Below are 21,459 nucleotides of genomic sequence, written 5' to 3'. Positions count from 1 at the left end.
CTAACACGTATGCATGATTAGTAAATATTTGTCAAAGAAAGAAACATCTCTCACATATTCTGTCTCTTTCTATATATCTTAATTTCGATTAGAAAAGATCCCAGTGTCTTGAGTAAAGGAGGGAGTGCAAGGGAATTTTTTACTATTTCAAACTAGAAACTAATTTTTAGTGTTTTCAATATATTTACTTATTTTATTCAATAATTTTTTTTAAATATCACTTATGTCATAAGTTTAATCATAAATTTATTAAAATAAACTGATATTTTAATAAGTTATATTAAAAATTTTATAAAAATTATACATTTTTATAAACTAGTAATAATTTGTTTTAAACTAGCTTAAATTGTCTGAAAATGGCTTCATATATAATAATTAAGGGCATCGGCTGAGCTTTAACGACCATGTAGGACTGTTTCATTAGATAATTGCCCTTGACAAAGGAAACGCTGCAGTAAAAGACAAATATTTACAACATATTTTGTTAATACACGCTAAATTTTTTTAAATATTATTTATATTTTACTTTTTATTTTTAATTTAATATTTTTTAATAAATTTTAATTGATAATTACAAATATATTAAGTTAATAACTCCTCTTTGGTACAATGCTCAAGGGGAAATTCTGTTGAGTGGAGATCTACGAAAATCCCACTTTGACTTACATAGTGCACACAGAACGTATGGTTTATGATTAGTTTGAGTAGCGTTAAACCCGAAGCCACTAACAACGCAAGCAAGCACCATTTTTTATTTTTTATTTTGTATTTTATCGTAATGTGAATATGGCTAAATTAGGTCTGCATTTGATGTTTTGGCTTACGTTGCGTCACTGATAAAACTGAGCAAACATGGATAAAGATATTAGGTTCATGTTTGACAATGGAATGATGTAATTTCCTCTACTCAAGTTTTATATTCTCGTTTTAATTTTTGAAAGAGTTTGATTTCAGCATTTTAATATTTGAAATACTTAAAATATTATACTAGTTCTTAACTTTTTTTTTTTATTGTTCATTTTAGTTTAAGAGCTCAAACTTCTTTAAGAAATAGTAATAAAGAGCTGAGTTGTCATGTTAAGTAACACGTTAGAAATCTGGTTAGCAGAAACGACTTTATTCTGATTAAAGCTTTTGTTGCCCAAACTTAATTAAATATTTCCTCATTTGTCTTGAAAAAGAACCCTAAGTACATATACAGAATTTTACCCAAATTCATATATTTAAAGATTAAAATTTGTTATAGTGGAAGAAGTAGAATTATATTTGGTAAAAAAAATATTCTTAATTCATTATGTGAGTCATTTTGTATTTTAAGAGCAGTAAAACCTAAGCATTTCTTTACCAGATAAAGGTCAAATTTGTTCAAATTGATGTTACCTATTGCCTATAAAATGACCTCTCAAATGTAATCTCTAAATTAATTTCTAATACTTTTTGATCTAAAGCATAAAGTAATTAAATCTACGATATTAGGATGTCACCAGCCGTGGAAAAAGAAAGGAAAAATTATTTTCCAATTGCTTGATTATAGTATTTAAAAAATTATTTCTATCATCCATTTTTGTAAAATTAAAACTGTTAGAAAGGTCGTGAGTTTTGTAATTAGAAAGAACCTAATAATAAAGGCAAGATATCTCTATAATAGAAGAAATGATAAAATTCAATCGCAATCAAGAACCCTAACCCTAATAGTGAAAGATTAAAGGCGGATAACTTATATGCTGATGTGTTTTAGGCAAAAGGATACTTAGATCATAACAACTTCATTTGACAATTAAAGGTGTCACATTCACTTCAATATTATTTTTGCTAACTGAACTTCAAACATTATATTTAACATGATAATTCAGCTTTCTGTTATTGTTTCTTAGCAGAATTCGAGCTCAAATACTAAAATAAATTATAAAAAAAAAATTAGAGACTAACTTAACATTTTAAATATTTCAGAAACTAAAATACTAAGTTCAAACTCTTTCAAAAACTAAAACAAAAGTTTAATCTTTATATTTTATAATATTTATTTATTATTATTATTATCTAATTATTAATTTACTCCTCTCTTATTTTCTTATAACATAATCTATTATTATATTTTTACATTTTTTTCTTCATTTACTTCTTATCTCTTTCCTACATTCATTTTACATCTTATATAAAAAGTGTGACAATGTCGTCACTCCAAAATTAATACAAATAGTTAAAAAAAATAACAATACGCAGGGATATGAATTTAATAATTTAGAGTAAAAAAATTGAAAAATAGTAATCAATATTTTTAAAATATTTATTATAAATTTTAAAATATAAACTGTTCCATTAAAAATAACCTTTTTAAGCTTTTAGTGTGTTAAATTATATTATTTTAATGTAATATTTAACTTAATTAAATATTTATCAATTTTTTTTTATCAAAGAAAGCTTATTCATGCTTTCTTGTAAAATTTATCATAATAAATTTGAATGAAAACACTTTAATATACTTTTTAAAAATTATTGAAGCCAATTAGCTATTAAAAAGTTTATAAAAAGTCATGAATCAATTTCATTAATTTAAATAAGTCCTTTTAAATATTTCATTGAATATTTTTTAATTTTTTTGCTTTTTATCAAATAATTTTTACTGTGAGAATGTATGAGTTTAATGTTTAAATTCTTCATGGAAATAAAATATGAATATAAATTTAGTTCATTAAATTAAGTTAAATTTAAAATGTAGACTTATTTCAAAAGATATGAATAATTTTTTTAAGACATTAATTAAAATTAAAAGTAATTTTTTATATAAAAAAGTACTATCATATTTATACTATAAATTTTAATTAAAAAATATTTATTATTTTTTTAATTTATATTGTTAAACCATTTATTAGTATCACCTATTTAAAAAATATGAATATTGAACTCAACTTGTGCAACTCACTTATAATTAGATTATTTCTTCGCATTTATCAATTGTTTTAAATCGCATAAAAAATATTTTTATGATTAAATATAAAGTAACAATTTAAAATTTAAAATAACATTTTAATATAAAAATGGTACTTTTTAATGAATTTAACAAGTATTTAATGAGAAATGATATATTATCACTTATTAACTGTATTTATATTATTAGATTTTATTAAATAATATAATAATTTTTTTATATTATAATATATTACAATTGAACTCTTGATGAACACATGTTCAATGATACAGCAAGCTGAACATTATAAAGTAATCCTACTTGCTTTGGAAAATTGCAACTTGTGGATTACTTCAACTTTAAACCAGAGAAAGGATAGATTTTGAATAGTATATTTAAATTAGTGTTGTATTTTTACATTATCAAAACTACTTTTTCTAAAAAATAAAATTATAAAGACCCGATCACATAATCACATGTTATATCTTGGGTATTGATATAGTATATCCTCCAGATAAGGGAAAGAACTGATTGGTTGAACATGTACACCATCAAATAAAAAACAGAGAGATTGGTTGGAGCTTATATATGTTTATCTAATTACAAGTTAGAATAAGTCTCTTTGAAATTCAATTTATTTTCAATTAGATGAGTAAAAGAAAATATTAAAATTAATTTAATGATATCCTTTGAATTACTTTAAGGAAAAAAATTTGGGATTTGTGCTTATCTGGTAGATTGCAGATCTTTGGAAGCTGATCCCTCAACTATTGTAAACGTGGATCAGAACCAATAATCAATGCGTTGGTTACCATATTTCAGAAATTTTCATGCATTATGCACGTTATGTTATGTGACTCCAACTCTTGCTTAAGTGCATGCTTAGTAGTGACTTGATCACCCATATCAAATACATTTTTCACTTCCCAATAACTTCCCATTTATATAATACTTTTATATAATTTTATTTACATTACTTTAGATTAATTTATTTTTTAAAAAAAATCTTTAGTAGAGTTAACGAAATTATTTAGGGAAAAAATTGAAAAGATAATTTTAAAAAAATTATTCAAATTATTAATATATTTAATGTCATTAGTAAAATAAAAAATAATTATGCTTTTTTTATAAAGTTCTTAATATAATCTTATATTTAAGGCTAAAGGTAATAGTTAAAAGGAAAAAAAAGCATAAAATAAAATAAGGGACATAAAAAAATAAATTATAAAAAATGTTACTAAAAAAGTATTACTTTATTTATTTAAAATTAATTGACATTTAGGGCTTTTCATAAAAATAAAAAAATAAAATTTTAATTAATAAAATAATTCATTAAATTATTTATTTTATTTTTTACTTATAGTAAAAAATAATATAAATAATTATATTTTATTTAAATGATAAAATTAAAAATAAATATATTTATGATATTTTAAGCAATTATGTAATTAATAATTAACTTCTAATATCAACTATTTTTGTATGATTATAATGTCTAAATTTATAATTTTATATTTAAAAATAAAAACTATTTTTATTAAATATATTTTTATCTTTTTATTTTTTATTTATACTTGTATATCTATAAACACACTCCCATGTGGGGTATATATAATAACTTTTAGAGAAATCATTTAGCTATTAATTTAAAAAATTTAGATATTTAATCATTAAGTTATTGTTATTTAATTTGTAAATATTGTGAATAACTATCATAAATAATAATAATAATAATAATAATAATAATAATGATTTAAAAAAATAATCATATTATTTGTAGAAAAATGAAATACATAAAATAAAATGAGAGTATAATTTGTCTCATATTATTTGAGGTTTTTTTTTAAAATAATCCTGTTTGAATTAAATTAAACTATTATGGACAATATTTAACAGCTGTATTTGCTGAAATTTAAATTCAAAATAATAAATTAAGTTTAAACAATTCTCTATCTATTAATCCAACGTTCTTTATTTTTTTAGGGATCTTTCCTTTTCTATTTCTTTAGCCGTTTCGGCTGATGCTAGTGGTGCTTTTCTATATCTTTGCAACCGCTATATTGTTTGCCTTTTTATAAGGTTTTTGTTTTGTTGTCCGTATGAAAAAATTGCTTTATTTAAAAAAGGGGAAAAGCTAGCCTTAATATTTAAAAATTAAATGATTCTGCTGTAACAAAGCTTGTGCTTTGTTAATCAAAAACAAATTAAGATAATTACTATCAACTAAGGTGAAACAGAGGAGAAAATTAAAAAATTTTCCATTTGGAATATGAGAACTACTACAATATGGTCCATACACACACTTCTGTTCCCCAACCCCTTTAATTACACAATGATACTTCTGGAAAAAAGAAGAGTAACAACAGTTAAGAGGAAAAGGCTATATATTGCTCCTTAAGGGATTTTTTCTGAATAATTATTCTTCTATAAAATATTTAAATATTATTAACGATATCTCAAATAATTTACTTCTCTAATATTGGAATATTCGTCCATTCCCATTCAAGCTATAGAAAATAAGAGATTTGCACATTCACTACTTGTGCTTTCTGCTCCCTCTCATTATAAAACTGAAGCATGCCTTGGACCTCAGCAGCTCATCAATAGCAATGAAACTGAGTTTCAACATTAACATGCCAAGCTTGTGGCGAGAGTGCCTCTCCTCTGCGTTCCGAATGGCCTTGGGGTGCACCATAGTGGGTTGTGTCACCCTTTACGGTCCACTCTCCATTCGCACCTTCATAGCTTTCCCTGCATTCTCATACGTCACAGTGATTCTCATTATGCAAAACAACGCCACTTTGGGAGACACCTTGCTTGGATGCTGGCTCGCGCTTTATGCCACCATTCAGAGTATTGGGCCTTCCATGTTGAGCTTGTGGGTTATTGGACCCAACCGGTTCTCTAAGGGCACCGTCGCTTTGGCGGTGGCGCTCGCTTCATTTGTGGTGGTTCTGCCTTCAGCTGCGTCCACGCATTTGGTAGCTAAACGCATATCATTGGGTCAGATTGTACTCGTTTACGTTACTGCTTATGTCAATGGTGTTCACACTGATCCTCTCATGCACCCTATACGCTTGGCAGCAAGTACTGCCTTAGGTATGATGGCTTGCGTTCTGGCTTTGTTGCTTCCTTACCCACGTCTTGCATGTTACGAGGTAATCAAATCAGTCGTTAATTCTTAATATTCATATGCTATGTTTGGATTTTAGTTTATACAAGGTTGATTAATCATGTGTTCATGTTACGTACTTGGCATGATTTCTTTTACCGCGAAATTAAGCAATGGACAGTATTGTTAACCTTAGGTTGAGCTCTAAAACCACGTCAACGTTTGTTTTCCAAACAAATGTTAACCTGATTATTGATATCTTCGTCTATTGAAGGTGATTTTGGCTGTGTTGAACGACAATAATCCCGACGTTTTTAATTGGAAAAAGACGTACTCTTAAACACTTATTTGGGATGTATTTATACTTCGTGAGGGTTTGTCTAAGTTGGTAAATACTGTCATTTTATAAAGAATAATAAGATTTTATTTAAAATAAATAAATAATTGACATATTTTTAATACAATATCTTCAATTTTCTAAGATGAAGTTATTTCGTATCCTACGAGCTTAAACAAACTTCATCGAGAAAGAAAGGGATAAAAAAGGAAGAAAAAAAAATAATGAGCAATAACAAAAAAAAGGGAGAGAAATTAAAAGAGTTATAAAAATGAAATAAAAACTTAGAAATATTACTCTTATTGTTAATCAATGGTCGCAGTTTTAAATTTTAAATATACATACAAAAAATTGTGAAATTCATCTGTCTAGTAGTATTGAAATTCTTGTTGATAAATTATGTCATGATGTTAAACGAATTAAATCGTATAATTTTTTGGAGAAAATATTACTCTTTTTGTTAATCAATGGTCGCAGTTTTAAATTTCAATCAATAGTTATTGTTTGAAATTCATCTGTCCAGTAGTTTTGCAATTCTTGTTGATAAATTATGTCATGATGTTAAATGAAATCGTATAATTTTTTGGAGAAAATTATAGAGTGGTGTTATTGTGCTAAACTTTCAGCGTTAACTTATTTTTTAAAATTAATTTTTCGTAGCTCTTAAATAAAAATCATGTGAAGTGATTTTGACAGGAAAAAAATTGTTTAAATAAAAATTGAATAAAAAGCAAATATTATCATAATATTAAGTATGTAGATAAATTGATATAAGCTTATTCTAATTTAACTTATAATTTTAAATTTAAGTAAATATAACTATGTTAAATACTAAAAAAATTATGATGTATAATAATCTTATCCATTTATAACATAATAATTTTCTACGAAACATATTTATGGGGTAAAAAAATATTACTTTAATACATATAAAAACTTTCAGGACACTCACGGCTGAAACTTTTGGCATTAAAGTGGAACTTAGAATAGAAAAAACTGTCAGAATTCTTATGCTCTAAACATTTGCCATTTAAGGGGCTATCATACTTACACCCATTCACTCCCTATCCTTTTTAATTTGTTCCCCCTTTTATGGCAGAGAATGATATATCCACATCAGTATACTTAAGCTTTATATTTAAGAGGAAGTAAAGCTGTAAAGGTAGATAAAATATGCATTAAGTTGTGTTTTTTATTGTTTAAAATAATTTTAAAAATTATGTAAAAAATGATTTATAAATACTTTTACCCTTTGGAGCAAGTTGTAAGACTTATTGCTAGTCCAGAAAATTCTTCTTAAATATGAACCCAAAAGCATATCACCAGTACTGCATAATACTGGTTGGGGCAATTGCGATCCTGCTGTCAACAAGGTAATAAGGATGATTGACAATTAATTTCGGGATGAATCGTTATTGTTGACTAAGTTACTTTATAGAGTAATTATTTTATTCGACAAAATAAATTAAACAAACCCTTTCAATTAAACTATATAGATTATGAAAAGTTATTACAGTTAGTTAACGTGTTGGTTTTGAAAAAGTAATTACAATATTTTGAATTTATTTATATTTAAAGTCAAATTCTATTATTATATTAATTGTCGAAAATTTTGAAAAGTTTGATATTTATGAAAGGCAAATATAAGAAGAAAAAAAATACTAAAGACAAAATTTAGGTATTTTATGTGCTATTTTTAATTAAAATTCGATTTCTTTTAAAACATTATACATTCATTATGTCTAAATAATAAATGATTCTAAAATTTTGTAAAGGATCTTATATTAAATCAAAGAAAATAATCAACACATACAGATCAATGTCATTATAAATTATAAATATAATAACATGTTATGATTTGTTATGTACATATAACGACATAAAAGTTTCAAAAAGGAAACTAGGAATATTTGAAACATTTATAAAATGTCCAATATAAATGAATACATAATTGACAAGGATACTATGTGACATGACCATTGTTTTGAACTATTCACAAGACTCCTTCATAGATGGGATAATCTAAATTTTGTTTCGTATCAAGTGTAGGTGAATCAATGGGACAAGCAATTAACAAATAATATCTTGAAGAGATTGAAGGTTCTTGTAAAGGTATTATGCGAGGAGGACAAGACTTGTGCGCTCCGATCTATCTCTCAAGTCAAGTCTTTGGTAACTACGCGAACCAAACTCCTTTCTATCATCATGCGCTACCAAGTAAGCCCAACAAATCATTTTATATAAATGAAAGCAACATGCAAGTTTCAGACTCTCCTTTCTTTTTTTTGCTTCTTTTCCTCTAATTAATTTCCTTTTTCCTCAGGATGGCATGCAATGGGAGAGATTCCCAACTAAAATTTTCAGATCGCATAGCTTGAGCCCAATAGAGAGACTTCAAGAGGTGGATATGACTGTAAGAGGAATGGAATTGGCTTTGACTTGCACCAATCCATTCCCAATCAACATTCCCAATGAAGATCTTAGACATGGTCTTAATAGCCTTGAGGAGCATATTAGCCTAACCATTAAACATGCTAAACTTGGTGGGTCACCAACAGTCCCCGAATCCAATGCAAAAAGCATAACTCATATTCTCCAATCCCTTCATACCATCCCAACAACTCACCAAGAATTACCCATTTTTTTCTTCTTATTTTGCGCCAAACTCCTCCACAAAAAATCACTGACCGAACCTCCAACTTGTATTCAAGACATGCAAATTAAGAAAAAAGAAAATATTCCTAAAGGTAAAGAAAAATGGGCTAATTGGGATACAACACTAAGAAGTACGAATCTTATTCCAGCAATTAAGCTCTCTCTCTCTTTGGGCCTTGCAGTATTCATGGGCTCATTATACAACAACAAAAATGGGTTCTGGGCTGGGCTTCCAGTGGCTGTGAGCTATGTTTCAGGAAGGGAAGCGACATTTAGAGCAACAAATGTTAAAGCTCATGGGAGCGTCTTAGGAACTGTGTATGGAGTGTTGGGTTGCTTCGTATTTGAGAGATTCTTGTCAATTAGATTCTTGTCTCTACTTCCATGGTTCATTTTCACCAGCTTCCTTCAGCGAAGCCGAATGTATGGGCCTGCTGGTGGCATTTCTGCAGCAATTGGGGCCATTCTAGTTCTAGGTAGGAAAAATTTTGGGCCACCTAGTGAGTTTGCTATAACGAGAATCATCGAAACCTTTGTTGGGCTCTCATGTTCTATTTTTATGGACCTCATATTCGTGCCCAGAAGAACCTCAACGTGGGCCAAAATGAAACTTTCTCAATGTTTGGCCACACTTAGTGAATCAATAGAATCGTTGAGTCTATTTGTTGGCAAAACCGATTTGGAAAATTGCCAAAAGAGGTTCAAAATGCAAGTTAATGAGCTTGGCAAGTTTGTTGCGGAAGCAAAAGTGGAACCCAATTTTTGGTTTTTACCATTTCATAATGTTTGCTATGATAACCTTTTGGGGTCATTGTCACGATTGGTGGATCTCATTTGTTTTGGAGAACATGCATTGAAGTTCCTCCAACAAGAATTCCAAAGGGGTGTGGCTTGTGGGAAAGAGGATGTGAACATGCTACAAAGTGAACTTGGACACGTTAAGGAAATTATCTGCTCTTCAATAAAAAGTCTTGAGGAGATTTCTAGAATGAAATCACTAATGCATGTTGAGAAAGAGCTTGAGAAGAGGAATATCTCTAGTGATATAGAAGATGGAAAGTCACCTGAGTGTGACACGTGCATGGTTTCAGGTTTAGGTGAAGATGGAATTGGAGAAATCATAGGCTCTTATCTGCAACGTTCAAGAAGTATTGTTGATAACTTGTATGGTGATGAAGATGATAAGGAGCTAAAGAGCCAAGTTGTTTTGTGTTTGAGTGCCTTGGGGTTCTGCTTGAGTGCATGTATAAAGGGCACCATAGAAATTGAAGAGGCAATCCAGGAACTTGTTCAATGGGAGAATCCCTCTAGCCAGATTAATTTGTGTGAGATATCATGTAAGCTACGTGCTTTTAACAAATGAAATTGAAACTTAAATCTATGTGCCTAGAATTTTGAACATCTCAAAATATTTTTTATATAAAAGAACAGTACAAAAATTGTGAACAGTAAAAGTAGAATTTTGTAATAAAGCAATGTTATATATTGTCTAAAATACATTTTAATTTTTTTTATATTTTTAAAATTTTGGTGTTTATGATTATACAAATTTAAACTAAATTTGATTTAAACTACAAGATTTAAAAGTGTATTTGTTTATTTTTAATCTCAAAAGGCAATGATATGCCTTTATTTCTTTGTGAACAATTTCGTTAGTTAAATATTAAGTATTTAATACTATATATAATTTTTAATCTTTTAATATACATTTATAAATTTTAAAAACAGACCAAAAAATAGAACAAATGTTGTATACTTTAAAAAAAAATCAGTTTTCTCTGATTTGTAGGATGAGATTTTTTTCAATATTCACGTCTTATTCATTTTAAACTGCGTGTCATTGCTGCCACTTATTTCTTTTAGAAATGTTCATAAGACACATTTTTTAATATATTTTAATTATTTATTAAAAATTATAAAAATATAAAAAATATTAATTTAAAGATTAAAAAAATAAAATTTACATAGTTTTTAATTTTTTAATAATTTTTAATTAATAATTAAAATATTAAAAATTGTGTGGGAAAGGACTATGACATTGCTGTTCAACTAAACCTTTTGTCTTTCTCGCTTGTCTGTTTATTTTTCACTTAGAAGTCAGTTTACACGAAATCTTAATTCTTTTAGTGGATTGGAATTCAAGTCTTGCGTAGGAATAGAAAACATCGGTTTCTAAATTTAAGTCATGAAATAATTTTTAAAAGAACTACGATAATAATTATAACTGATATCCCAATAAAAAAATTTACTGAACACTCGAGCATATATATATGTAGGGAGAGAGTGAGTGTAATTTTAATATTTAATTTTATAATAATTTTACTAATGCAAAAGAAATACATTTAATCGGCACTTATTATATTTAGTAAATATGATTTTGATGGTATTAAATGTTGTTTTTTATTAAATTATACTATTATTTAAAAATTTTATTATTATATAATATTTTATTATATTTTTTAATAATTAATTTTAGCTATTTGTTGATATAGACAATATATTTAGTGAGAAGATTTTTTTAGAGTTAAATTAACAAACTTTAATTATCAAATTTCATTATTAATGGTTATGATTCAAATATATAAGTTATGTTAATTTTTTAAAATTATATAATTATAATTATTTGCGTATAGTTGTACAATTTAAATGTATATTTCTCACTCTTATATAAAAAAACTCATCTCACAAAATACATTTATTATTAATATAGAGTTATGAATTTAATGGATATAATTTTTAAGAATATTATTTTAATTTATTATATTTTATACTTAATAAATATGGCATTAATTGTTCTCATGTATTAAATTACATTATTTATTAAAATGACATTATGTATATAGATATATATAATATTTTGCAACGTTTATTTTTAATATTTATTAATATAAAAGTCAAAAAGTTTAATTAATATGCATATATTTAATAATATAGTTTTAAAAAATATATGTTGATTTCATTTTATTTTTCCTTTGATAATCAGTATGATCATTTATTTGTAATTATATATATATTGATTTAATTAAATATATTTATCATGTTTTAGAATTTGAAATTCTTGACGTGTTATTTATTAAAGAAATTATTGATTATATGTATATTAATACCTTCATTTATTATCAATAATTAACGATTATTTGTATTATCAAGACCCACTAAGATAATTAAATATTTTTATTATTAAATAGTTTAAAAAGAGTGTTGACTACATTGAAAATATAATTTATGACAAAATATTTAATATATAATTATCTTCAATATATTTTATTTTTAACCATAACCTTACTAAAAAATAATAATTCGTATTATTAATCATAATAAATTAAAGTACACAAATTATATTTAAAATATTATTTATTTAAAATTATATTGAAATTCAAATTAATAAAATATTTTTAAATATTTTAAATATTAAATAATCCATACAATGCACAAATTTTATGCCTAGTGTAATATAAGTAATTTAATAAAAAAATAAAAAGAAAGATGAGGGAGAAATGTGAGTAAAATGAAAGTGTTTAAGTTGAAGTGTAGCCCCAATTCGACAAAATGTGGGGTAATCTGATACCACTCGTCAGTTCACGTGGCACTCCACGAAAGAGGTAACCTTGGACTGACACACACACACTTCTCAATTAGCATGCACAACAACCAGCATTTTCAGTTTCTCTCTCACTTCCATTCTACTCCACCTTACCTTAATTACTCAGAGACACACATAATATTCAAAATTCAATTGCATTTGCATTTGGATTTAACATCATACGGCCGATAGGTAATTGCATCCGTATCGTATAGTCATGTCATGGACACAATTTTCAATATGTAGGGTTTGGTTTGGCTGGGTCGGCCTCTGTTGCATGTTTAATTCAGAATAATAGACATTATAGTTTGGTGTGATTTCCATTACTGCTGTCGTTGCCTGGGTGCTTTCATTATGTCCTTCAACTTTCCGTGACTTTCAAGCCTTCCAAATTTAATTATTTTTTGTGGGGTTTAATTATATCTATTCATAAACTTATACAGCTTATTATTATTATTACTTTCTGAATCTTGCATTCGGTGGAAGATTTTTCCAATTCTGGTTCTCATTTATCTATATAAATGGGTGTATGATTGTGGAGTGCATAGATCAGAAGAGTTGTTAACTTGTTCTTAGGGTTTTGGGTTGATCTTTTGTGATCAGGTTCATGACTTGTTTTATTCTTTTCTTTTTCTGATTATGTCTCTGTCGTTGCCCACTCTGTGGTGACCATTTTATTTAATAGATGTGACGACCCATGATTTAGTTTATGGGAATTTTGATATCTGTGCACGACATTGACCACTCCAACATTTGTTTAGGAATTGAATTTCGGAGGTTCTGAGAATGGCAGCGGATTCTTCTAACGGACATCACCAAACGTCAAAGCAACCTCCTTTGCCATCTCCCCTACGCTTTTCCAAATTTTTTCAGGTGAACCATAGCATCTTTCTATTTTGATTAGCATTTTCCCTGCAACGTGACATTCGTTCCTTGCTTGATTTTAATTTCATCTTCATTTCAATTATTAATGTCATGCTGTTTTTTTTAAGGGTACAAGTACAGTAATGATCATGACGCATTAGTAGAGTAGAGAAAAATTGTTACTTTGCTGATGGGCCATATTGTGTGCATTATATTATTTCATTTTATGACTGTTGGGCATAAAACTAAACATTTTCGTTTTAAGATTTGAATCTTCTATATATATTTTTTGTGTTGAAGTAATCATGATAATATTGTTTAGTTGGTAGCAAAATTCTTCTTATCACAATTATAATCAGTAGAATTAATGTTGCTTGGAACACAAACACCAAAATGAAAATACTGATAAACGCGGAATGATTCGCGTACTTAGTTGTAAATTATAGTTTGACTACATCAACATGTTTGACAACAAGCCCAATGTCATATACTGTAAATCTTCTAATATGACACGGGAAGTGGCGGTGGGGGTGAAGGGGAGATCAGTAAAAGGTCGAAATTTATCATTTTTATTTTAACTGTAAAAAGGTTTTTCTATTTTATTCTTGTGCATAGCACTAGCTCTGATTCTGAATTATGTATAAGAGAACACTGATGCATCTTACATCCATTAATCAAAATCCATTAGATATTTGTGAATATGGCTTTTGTCAAAATCACTTATTTTACATAAACATTTTTTTCTTGCTTTCATTCCCTGTTTACCAATATTTCTTTCATTCTCGAGAATAGTCCAACATGAGAATCTTGGTTACTGGAGGAGCTGGATTCATTGGGTCTCACCTAGTTGACAGATTGATGGAAAATGAAAAAAATGAGGTCAGTATGTTATATTTTTTGCTTTTAATGTTATACATCTGTTGTTCACTGGTGCTTTAATGAATTTTATTTGTTCACTCGTGTTATCATCCTATAATACCCTTGTGTTTAATCAGGTCATTGTTGCTGACAACTACTTCACTGGATCCAAGGACAACCTCAAAAAATGGATTGGTCATCCAAGATTTGAGCTTATCCGTCATGGTATAATCTCGTCTTTGTTTACTATCAACTGTTATTACCATTAAAATTATCGCACATAAGATGCACTGAAGGTTTATATTTATTAATCCCTTGCTTATTGGGCTGTATAATTTGAACTTTTAAATCCAGTTTGTAAATTGATTTCTGCCAGGGCATGCAATCAGCATAAGCTTCACTGTTGTTATACCACGAATTAAAAGCAATTGCTATTTTACCTGTTTCTTAACTAACCACAATTTGATTAGCCAACTAATGCCATTCTCAGGGAACAGTAATGAACTAATGATGATACTATATTGTGTACATAGTATAGTATGCTCATCATTTCCTTTAAATCTGTTTATAAACCAATGATGCTGATGCTCATTATCGCTTTGCTCCTTTCATAGATGTCACTGAGCCTTTGTTGATTGAGGTTGATCAGATCTACCATCTTGCATGTCCTGCCTCTCCTATTTTCTACAAATACAATCCAGTAAAGGTATGGTTTTGAGAGTCTTCTTTTGCCTTTCTAATCATCTGCTGTGTATTTTCCACTGAGGAAGAATTTGCATTCTAGTTCATTCCACACTCACTGATAGTTTAAGTGTAAAAGTATATTGAGCCCATTTATCTTTTCTTTTTCCTTGCACTTAAAGTTGCTTCATTCCCATGCATTGTGTCACATTCTGCCCATAGTTATGTCTAGCTCCCATCATGCATCATTGGTTGTAAGTTCTCTCTGTGTATCCAACCATGAAAAACTATCTAATTTGTAAGGAAATAATTACTCGACAGACAATAAAGACAAATGTGATTGGCACACTGAACATGCTTGGGCTTGCAAAGCGAGTGGGAGCAAGGTTCGGAATTTGTTAATGATAATTTCAATTGCTGCCATGAATTGGTCTTAATTAGTTTAAATATCATGGACAGGATTTTGCTTACGTCAACTTCAGAGGTTTATGGGGATCCTCTCATACATCCCCAACCGGAAAGCTATTGGGGCAATGTTAACCCTATTGGTAAGTTCCTTTATTTCAGTTTCAACTTACACATTGAGCATCTTAAACGGAACTATTTCTGTTACAATGACTGTGAATAAGAACTTAATATATGATTTAACAGGAGTTCGTAGCTGCTATGATGAGGGGAAACGTGTGGCTGAGACTTTGATGTTTGATTATCATAGGCAGCATGGGCTTGGTAATTTCTTGTCTTCTTTTCCTTATAATTCTTCTCATTTCATTTAAGTTATACCTGGTAGAGATTTTCCTTTTTCATTTAACACCTTGATCTTGACATGTTTATATCTTTTCATCACAGAAATACGCATTGCAAGAATCTTCAACACATATGGACCACGCATGAATATTGATGATGGGCGTGTTGTAAGCAACTTCATTGCTCAAGCACTTCGGTAATTACTTGTCTGTTATATGGTGTAATATGCTGTAATGTTGTTACTTCTGCATGACTTATTTGATATATTCTGATGCTTTTAGCTGTCAGAAAGCCTTAACAGGCGCGTGATTTGTTCAACGATCATGCACTTCGCTTCATACTAGCTAGATCAATTATTGATTTAATTAGTTTAATACCTTGATTTTAGTGTCTAGCTATGATTAATATTTTCTGCTTTATTCTTATTTCTATGTTGATTCTTACCCTTCAATTCTCACTTAATCTATGGTTCATTATAGGGGTGAAGGCTTGACAGTCCAATGTCCAGGAACACAAACTCGAAGCTTCTGCTACGTCTCTGACTTGGTATATATCCTCATTATCTTTTGATTACTAGCTGAATATGATTGTGACTAATATTTACATTTTTAGGTTGATGGCCTTATCCGTCTCATGGAAGGACCCAACACTGGACCAATCAACCTTGGAAACCCAGGTTAGATTCCCACTTCAGGGCCCGTATTTGAGTATCATTGCCTCTTTAGCGGTACTTTCTTTGCCATCAGTTACTTATTCGAGTATGTTTACATTTTCAGGTGAATTTACAATGATTGAACTTGCTGAGACAGTGAAAGAGGTTAGTTTTAAGTAGCATTCACCTCTCGTAGTTTGGTTTACTTTCATTTGTTTGGTTGGTGATTACTAAAATGCGATTAGGAATTCTTGGTTATCAAAATCCAACGAATCCATTGAGCTATTTTTTCTGATGGAAGATTATATGTTCACAAGACCAAACTTATAAATCTTGTCTATATTTATATAAAGAATGAGAATGAAAATGTTCATGAAAAGTTAATGCTTTGTGGATTGTTTTGCAGCTTATTAATCCAAATGTGGAGATAAAGATGGTGGAGAACACTCCTGATGATCCACGACAGAGAAAACCAGACATAACAAAAGCAAAGGAATTTTTGGGCTGGGAACCAAAGGTGAAGTTGAGGGATGGTCTTCCTCTTATGGAAGATGATTTCCGTTTGAGGCTTGGAGTTGGCAAAAACAGTTAATTTCGCTTATTTTTGACATTTCAAAGTTGATAATAAGTGAGACTAGTCTCGCTGTTTTCAAATTTTTCATTTTTATAGTTATGATACTGAGGAACTTGGGGTGCCTGAAATTTGGTGTCAGCAAGTGTCACATTGTTGAATGTCCCGTTCTTTATTTGGCAAAAGATTACAGCATGTCCCTCCAAATTTTGCAGCTTGAAAGATCATTGAATTGAAATATATATTTTTCTCGTCTATTGTTATCTTTTTCATTTGAACTCCGTTTATTCAAGTGTCTTTCATGAGTAAATGTCAATATGATAATGTTTATTCAAGCGAATTTCTTGTCATCTACTATGATGCTGCGAGGTCTACACACATATCATGTGAAAGTGAAACTCGACGGATTCGAATTTCATTTTGAATTGTATAACTCATACATTAAAAAACGATTTAATTTGTAATAAAATTATATTCAGATCTTTCTTTTCTGCAGTCTTGAGAGTTACGGGAATAGTAAGAAAAACCATACAAGTGTCGTGGATATCCTGGATCATTGTCATAATCACGCTTTGGTTTTGGTTCCTATGTGGTGGGTGAGAGAGAGAGAGAAATAAGAAACTTTGAAAAATAATTTTTATATCCTTTTTTTTGGGTGACTTTTATTTCTACTTCTATATTTTACGAAAAGTACTAAAACTATTACGATTTTTTGTACCGTATCTTGCGTTGCACTGGACCATCTATAATCCAACAGACGCTTACGTTAAAGCATGTCAATTACCATTTACCAATTTATAAATCAACTTTTTATATAAATTATAATTTTTAATTTTTAAGCAAAAACGTTTTTAAAAGTATATATTTTTAAGAGTATGCACATGCGAAAGCATTTTTAGATATTAGCTTTTTATCAAATTAAATATTTTTTCTATATTTTTATTAATATTAATTGAAGTTTTGAATTTTTTATAATTTATTTTAAATTTATTTAATATAATAGAATATTTATTATTAATATATATATTTTTAATTTATAAATTAAATTAAATTAAAAACCATACAATATATTTTAAATTAATGGTACCCGAATGAAAAAAACAAACAACAACTATCCATTATTTATTTTGTTTTTTACAACTATCCGTGTTATTTTACTTGTTAATTATTTCGTCCATAATTTATTTGGGTGACATCATCCCAATCCCATGATGGCAAAATGGTAACCTAAAAAGCACCAAACGTGGAAACAGATTAGATTAACTGATATGAAATTATAGCCTAAAAAACAAAAAGGTTTTAGGTATCACTATCCACCAATATCTGGCCACGTTCATTACAGTTCCTTCGCGGTTGCTGACGTGTACCTCTCCAACTATAATAACCATCACAGTGCAGAAAGTCCCTTTCCGTTTTCAAACCTTAACCTCAACCTCAACCAAAACCAACCATCTTCAGTTTTGGTTTCTCGCTCCTATGATGGGAGTGTCGGGTGGCGATGATGACATTGTTCAAATCCGGCAACCCGACAAACCCGGCGATCCTTTCATCATCACCGTCAATTGCCCCGACAAGACCGGTCTCGCTTGCGATATCTGCAGAATCATTCTCGATTTCGGGCTCTGCATTGCCAAAGGAGGTCTTGTGCTTCCTATTTCGTTCTATTTTTTACTCTATTACACTACAATTAACCAAGAAAAACTATAATTTATTACTCTTTTCGCGTTTTCTTCAGACGTTTCAACTGATGGCGCGTGGTGCTACATTGTATTTTGGGTGATTCCACGCTCTGTGTTGCTTCCTGTGACTTCTTATCTCACAGATCGACTTCAGGCTATTTGTCCACCTTGTTTGGCCTCTTTTTATCTCATTCAGCAACCTTCTAGATCTTCTCCTGTTTATCTATTGAAGTTTTGTAGCCTTGATCGAAAGGGATTGTTACATGGTAAAGGAAATACTCTTCACTTGAAATGTTCTTCCATATGCTATGTAACTGTTCTTTGGTGACTGGTTGTGTTGATTTGATTATCTTTTTGTTGATGTGATGCTGTTGTAGATGTAACTAGAGTCCTCTCTCAGCTTGAACTTACAATTCAAAAGGTGAAAGTCACCACTACCCCTGATGGAAGAGTATTGGACCTCTTTTTCATAACTGATAACTTGTGAGTGATGATATGTTTTACTGCATATCTTATACTTTGGTTGATCAAAGTTATTAGCAATATTTTGCTTTGTCAAATGTCTTTATCAACTGCAAATTTTATTTTAAGTGAATACTGGTGATTATAAGTAATCAGAACTCGCCTCTATTTTCTTTTAGGGAACTTATGCACACAAAAAAGAGACGAGATGAAACATGTGATAGATTGAATGCAGTTCTGGGAGGCTCGTGTATCAGCTGCGAACTTCAATTGGCAGGTCCGGAGTATGAATGTAATCAGGGTATCTCTTCTCTTTCTCCTGCTTTAGCAGAGGAGCTGTTTCGATGTGATTTGTCAGATAATGAGGTTCGTTCTCAAGCTCTTAGCCCAGATATGACGAAGTTGAAGAAAACCAATGTAACACTAGACAACTCCTTAAGCCCAGTTCATACTCTAGTTCAAATACGATGTGCTGATCACAAGGGTCTTCTTTATGACATTATGAGAACTTTGAAGGACATGAATATAAAGGTATGGTAGTCTTTACCACAATTATTTGTAAGACAGTATCCTTGCTAGCTTCTTCCTATCCTTGTTTCCTCCGAGTTCATTGTCCTTTAAGGATGTACATCTCCATGTGGTCTAAGTTTTGATAGATTGCAGCTGGAAGCATGGGATATAATGTATCATTTCTGTTGGTAATTTTATTGAAATTGAAAAATTGCATCTTACTCAATTCAATTAGACAATCAATATCATTTTCCCTTTTTACTCAGTACCCACAAAAGAAACAGCTGAATGATTGTTTCACTTTCTGCCGAAGGAAGCAACTGAACCAAGCTTACATATTTTATCACATGCGTTTTTTCTGAATTTTAATTGTTATTCAGTCAAATCTAAGCGGCAAGAAAACCACAATTGTGCATCTGATTTCGTGTACATATTGGCTTTTTAGTTTCTTTTAGGAGCCATTGAACAAATTTATTAGTATGAAAATTAAAAGTGTAAAGTTTCTATTTGTGCTAGCAACTATAACATTGTTTGTAGCAGTTTGCTGACACTTCTTACATTTTGTTCTTAGATTTCCTATGGCCGATTTTCGCCCAATGCCATGGGGTATCGTGATTTAGACATATTTATTCAGCAGAAAGATGGGAAAAAGATTCTGGATCCGGAGAAGCAGAGTGGTCTCTGCTTTCGTTTGAAACTGGAAATGCTTCATCCATTGCGAGTAATCATTACAAACAGAGGACCAGATACTGAATTATTGGTTGCTAATCCCGTTGAGCTATCTGGAAAGGGAAGACCTCGAGTTTTTTATGATGTCACATTTGCTCTCAAAACACTTGGAATTTGCGTTTTCTCGGTAAGAAAATTCAGAAATGTTTTAGCAAATCTACAATTTAAGTCTTGCTAAGCAGTGCACACAGGTTGAAAATCAAGAAGTTAAATAAATTATATATATATATATATATATATATATAATTGTTTTAAGAATACATTAAAATTATGATAAGAGTGCATTTATAACATTTTTAATAATTAAAAAAAAAACTTGTTTACTTCTTATTCTTTAACCACTACCCTAACATTTTCCTGAAAATATAAGGGGTACTAATCTAGCAGTTCCAACGGAAAATATTTTGATTCCAAGATTTCAATCGTTTTGCATGCATATGGGCATGGAGGGCCGTGATTAATCATATTTGTCGTCTAATAATAAAATATTAGGATAATAAAATATTAGGCTTATTAAAAAATCAAAATCAAATTATTTCATTCCCTTTTTGTGTTAGGCTGAAGTGGGAAGGCATTCAGCATTAGAACATGAATGGGAGGTGTACAGATTTCTCTTGGATGATAACTGTGAGTTTCAATTAACAAGTGTTGTTGCTAGAAATCAGATTGTTGATAGGGTTAGAAGAACCTTGATGGGTTGGTGAGTAGTACTATGTATTGTGCATATAGCTCCGTGTTGCAATCGGTGTCATGTACCATTGAATGTTTTCCAATTAATATTTCTATGCTGATAAATGGTTATTCGTTTTGTAATTCCACTAGTTTGTCTATGATCTTGGTAATGGTATTCTTTGTATTACCGTTATACTAACACCTGATTTGAGGGTTTTAAGAAAATGCAAGAATCCTGTTATACGATTGTCCCGTTGTAAAATTAAGCAGACAGCCAAAAAGATTAATCGAGTATCCGTGTTGCTTTCTAAGAATCTATGAAGAGTTTGAGACTCTGCCATGAAGGATTTTAATTTTATTCTTCCAAACATTGGCACTTCTGATTGAAAATCTTTGTAAGTTTATTCTACAACGATACAACGTTGAACAATTGTTGTGG

At 29.5% G+C, this 21,459-nt stretch overlaps 3 protein-coding genes across 6 annotated transcripts; all 3 read left to right on the top strand.

Annotated features, from left to right (window-relative positions):
• Positions 1-5,517: 5,517 nt before the first annotated feature.
• LOC113855964 lies at positions 5,518-10,375 on the top strand. Its single transcript, XM_027487593.1, has 3 exons — positions 5,518-6,066; positions 8,407-8,574; positions 8,681-10,375. The coding sequence occupies exons 1-3, from the start codon at positions 5,518-5,520 to the stop codon at positions 10,373-10,375; spliced, it is 2,412 nt and encodes an 803-aa protein (XP_027343394.1).
• A 1,017-nt stretch (positions 10,376-11,392) lies between these two features.
• Positions 11,393-17,221, top strand: LOC113854799 (UDP-glucuronic acid decarboxylase 5). 4 transcript variants are annotated; one of them, XM_027486031.1, is made up of 13 exons: positions 12,589-12,614; positions 13,357-13,468; positions 14,252-14,338; positions 14,455-14,542; positions 14,932-15,023; positions 15,320-15,384; positions 15,458-15,546; positions 15,650-15,727; positions 15,848-15,941; positions 16,225-16,291; positions 16,358-16,421; positions 16,522-16,562; positions 16,804-17,221. In XM_027486031.1, the coding sequence occupies exons 2-13, from the start codon at positions 13,382-13,384 to the stop codon at positions 16,987-16,989; spliced, it is 1,038 nt and encodes a 345-aa protein (XP_027341832.1). In that variant the 5' UTR covers positions 12,589-12,614; positions 13,357-13,381; the 3' UTR covers positions 16,990-17,221. The 4 variants fall into 4 exon arrangements, with proteins under 4 accessions (XP_027341833.1, XP_027341832.1, XP_027341831.1 ...); XM_027486030.1 differs by lacking the exon at positions 12,589-12,614 and adding an exon at positions 12,665-12,787; XM_027486029.1 differs by lacking the exon at positions 12,589-12,614 and adding an exon at positions 13,046-13,198.
• Positions 17,222-18,389: 1,168 nt separating this feature from the next.
• LOC113854798 (ACT domain-containing protein ACR9-like) lies at positions 18,390-21,052 on the top strand. The gene is made up of 6 exons (XM_027486028.1): positions 18,390-18,607; positions 18,704-18,913; positions 19,025-19,130; positions 19,289-19,640; positions 20,191-20,475; positions 20,906-21,052. The coding sequence occupies exons 1-6, from the start codon at positions 18,445-18,447 to the stop codon at positions 21,050-21,052; spliced, it is 1,263 nt and encodes a 420-aa protein (XP_027341829.1). The 5' UTR covers positions 18,390-18,444.
• Positions 21,053-21,459: the final 407 nt, after the last annotated feature.

The sequence above is a fragment of the Abrus precatorius genome, unplaced genomic scaffold (genome assembly GCF_003935025.1).
Source record: "Abrus precatorius isolate BTA unplaced genomic scaffold, Abrus_2018 Scaffold11, whole genome shotgun sequence".
Classification (NCBI taxonomy): domain Eukaryota; kingdom Viridiplantae; phylum Streptophyta; class Magnoliopsida; order Fabales; family Fabaceae; genus Abrus; species Abrus precatorius.
The sequence above is the reverse complement of the archived record's forward strand: the minus strand, read 5'-3'. Positions and strand labels throughout refer to the sequence as shown.

Excerpts from the sequence above, each read along its gene's own strand:
- LOC113854799 (XM_027486031.1), top strand. The coding sequence starts at position 13,382 with ATGGCAGCGGATTCTTCTAACGGACATCACCAAACGTCAAAGCAACCT. Across the intron at positions 15,024-15,319 it reads ACAAATACAATCCAGTAAAG|ACAATAAAGACAAATGTGAT; the intron begins GTATGGTTTTGA and ends ATTACTCGACAG. Across the intron at positions 15,942-16,224 it reads TTCATTGCTCAAGCACTTCG|GGGTGAAGGCTTGACAGTCC; the intron begins GTAATTACTTGT and ends GGTTCATTATAG.
- LOC113854798 (XM_027486028.1), top strand. The coding sequence starts at position 18,445 with ATGATGGGAGTGTCGGGTGGCGATGATGACATTGTTCAAATCCGGCAA. Across the intron at positions 18,914-19,024 it reads TCGAAAGGGATTGTTACATG|ATGTAACTAGAGTCCTCTCT; the intron begins GTAAAGGAAATA and ends ATGCTGTTGTAG. Across the intron at positions 19,131-19,288 it reads TTTTTCATAACTGATAACTT|GGAACTTATGCACACAAAAA; the intron begins GTGAGTGATGAT and ends ATTTTCTTTTAG.
- LOC113855964 (XM_027487593.1), top strand. The coding sequence starts at position 5,518 with ATGAAACTGAGTTTCAACATTAACATGCCAAGCTTGTGGCGAGAGTGC. Across the intron at positions 6,067-8,406 it reads CACGTCTTGCATGTTACGAG|GTGAATCAATGGGACAAGCA; the intron begins GTAATCAAATCA and ends TATCAAGTGTAG. Across the intron at positions 8,575-8,680 it reads CTATCATCATGCGCTACCAA|GATGGCATGCAATGGGAGAG; the intron begins GTAAGCCCAACA and ends CTTTTTCCTCAG.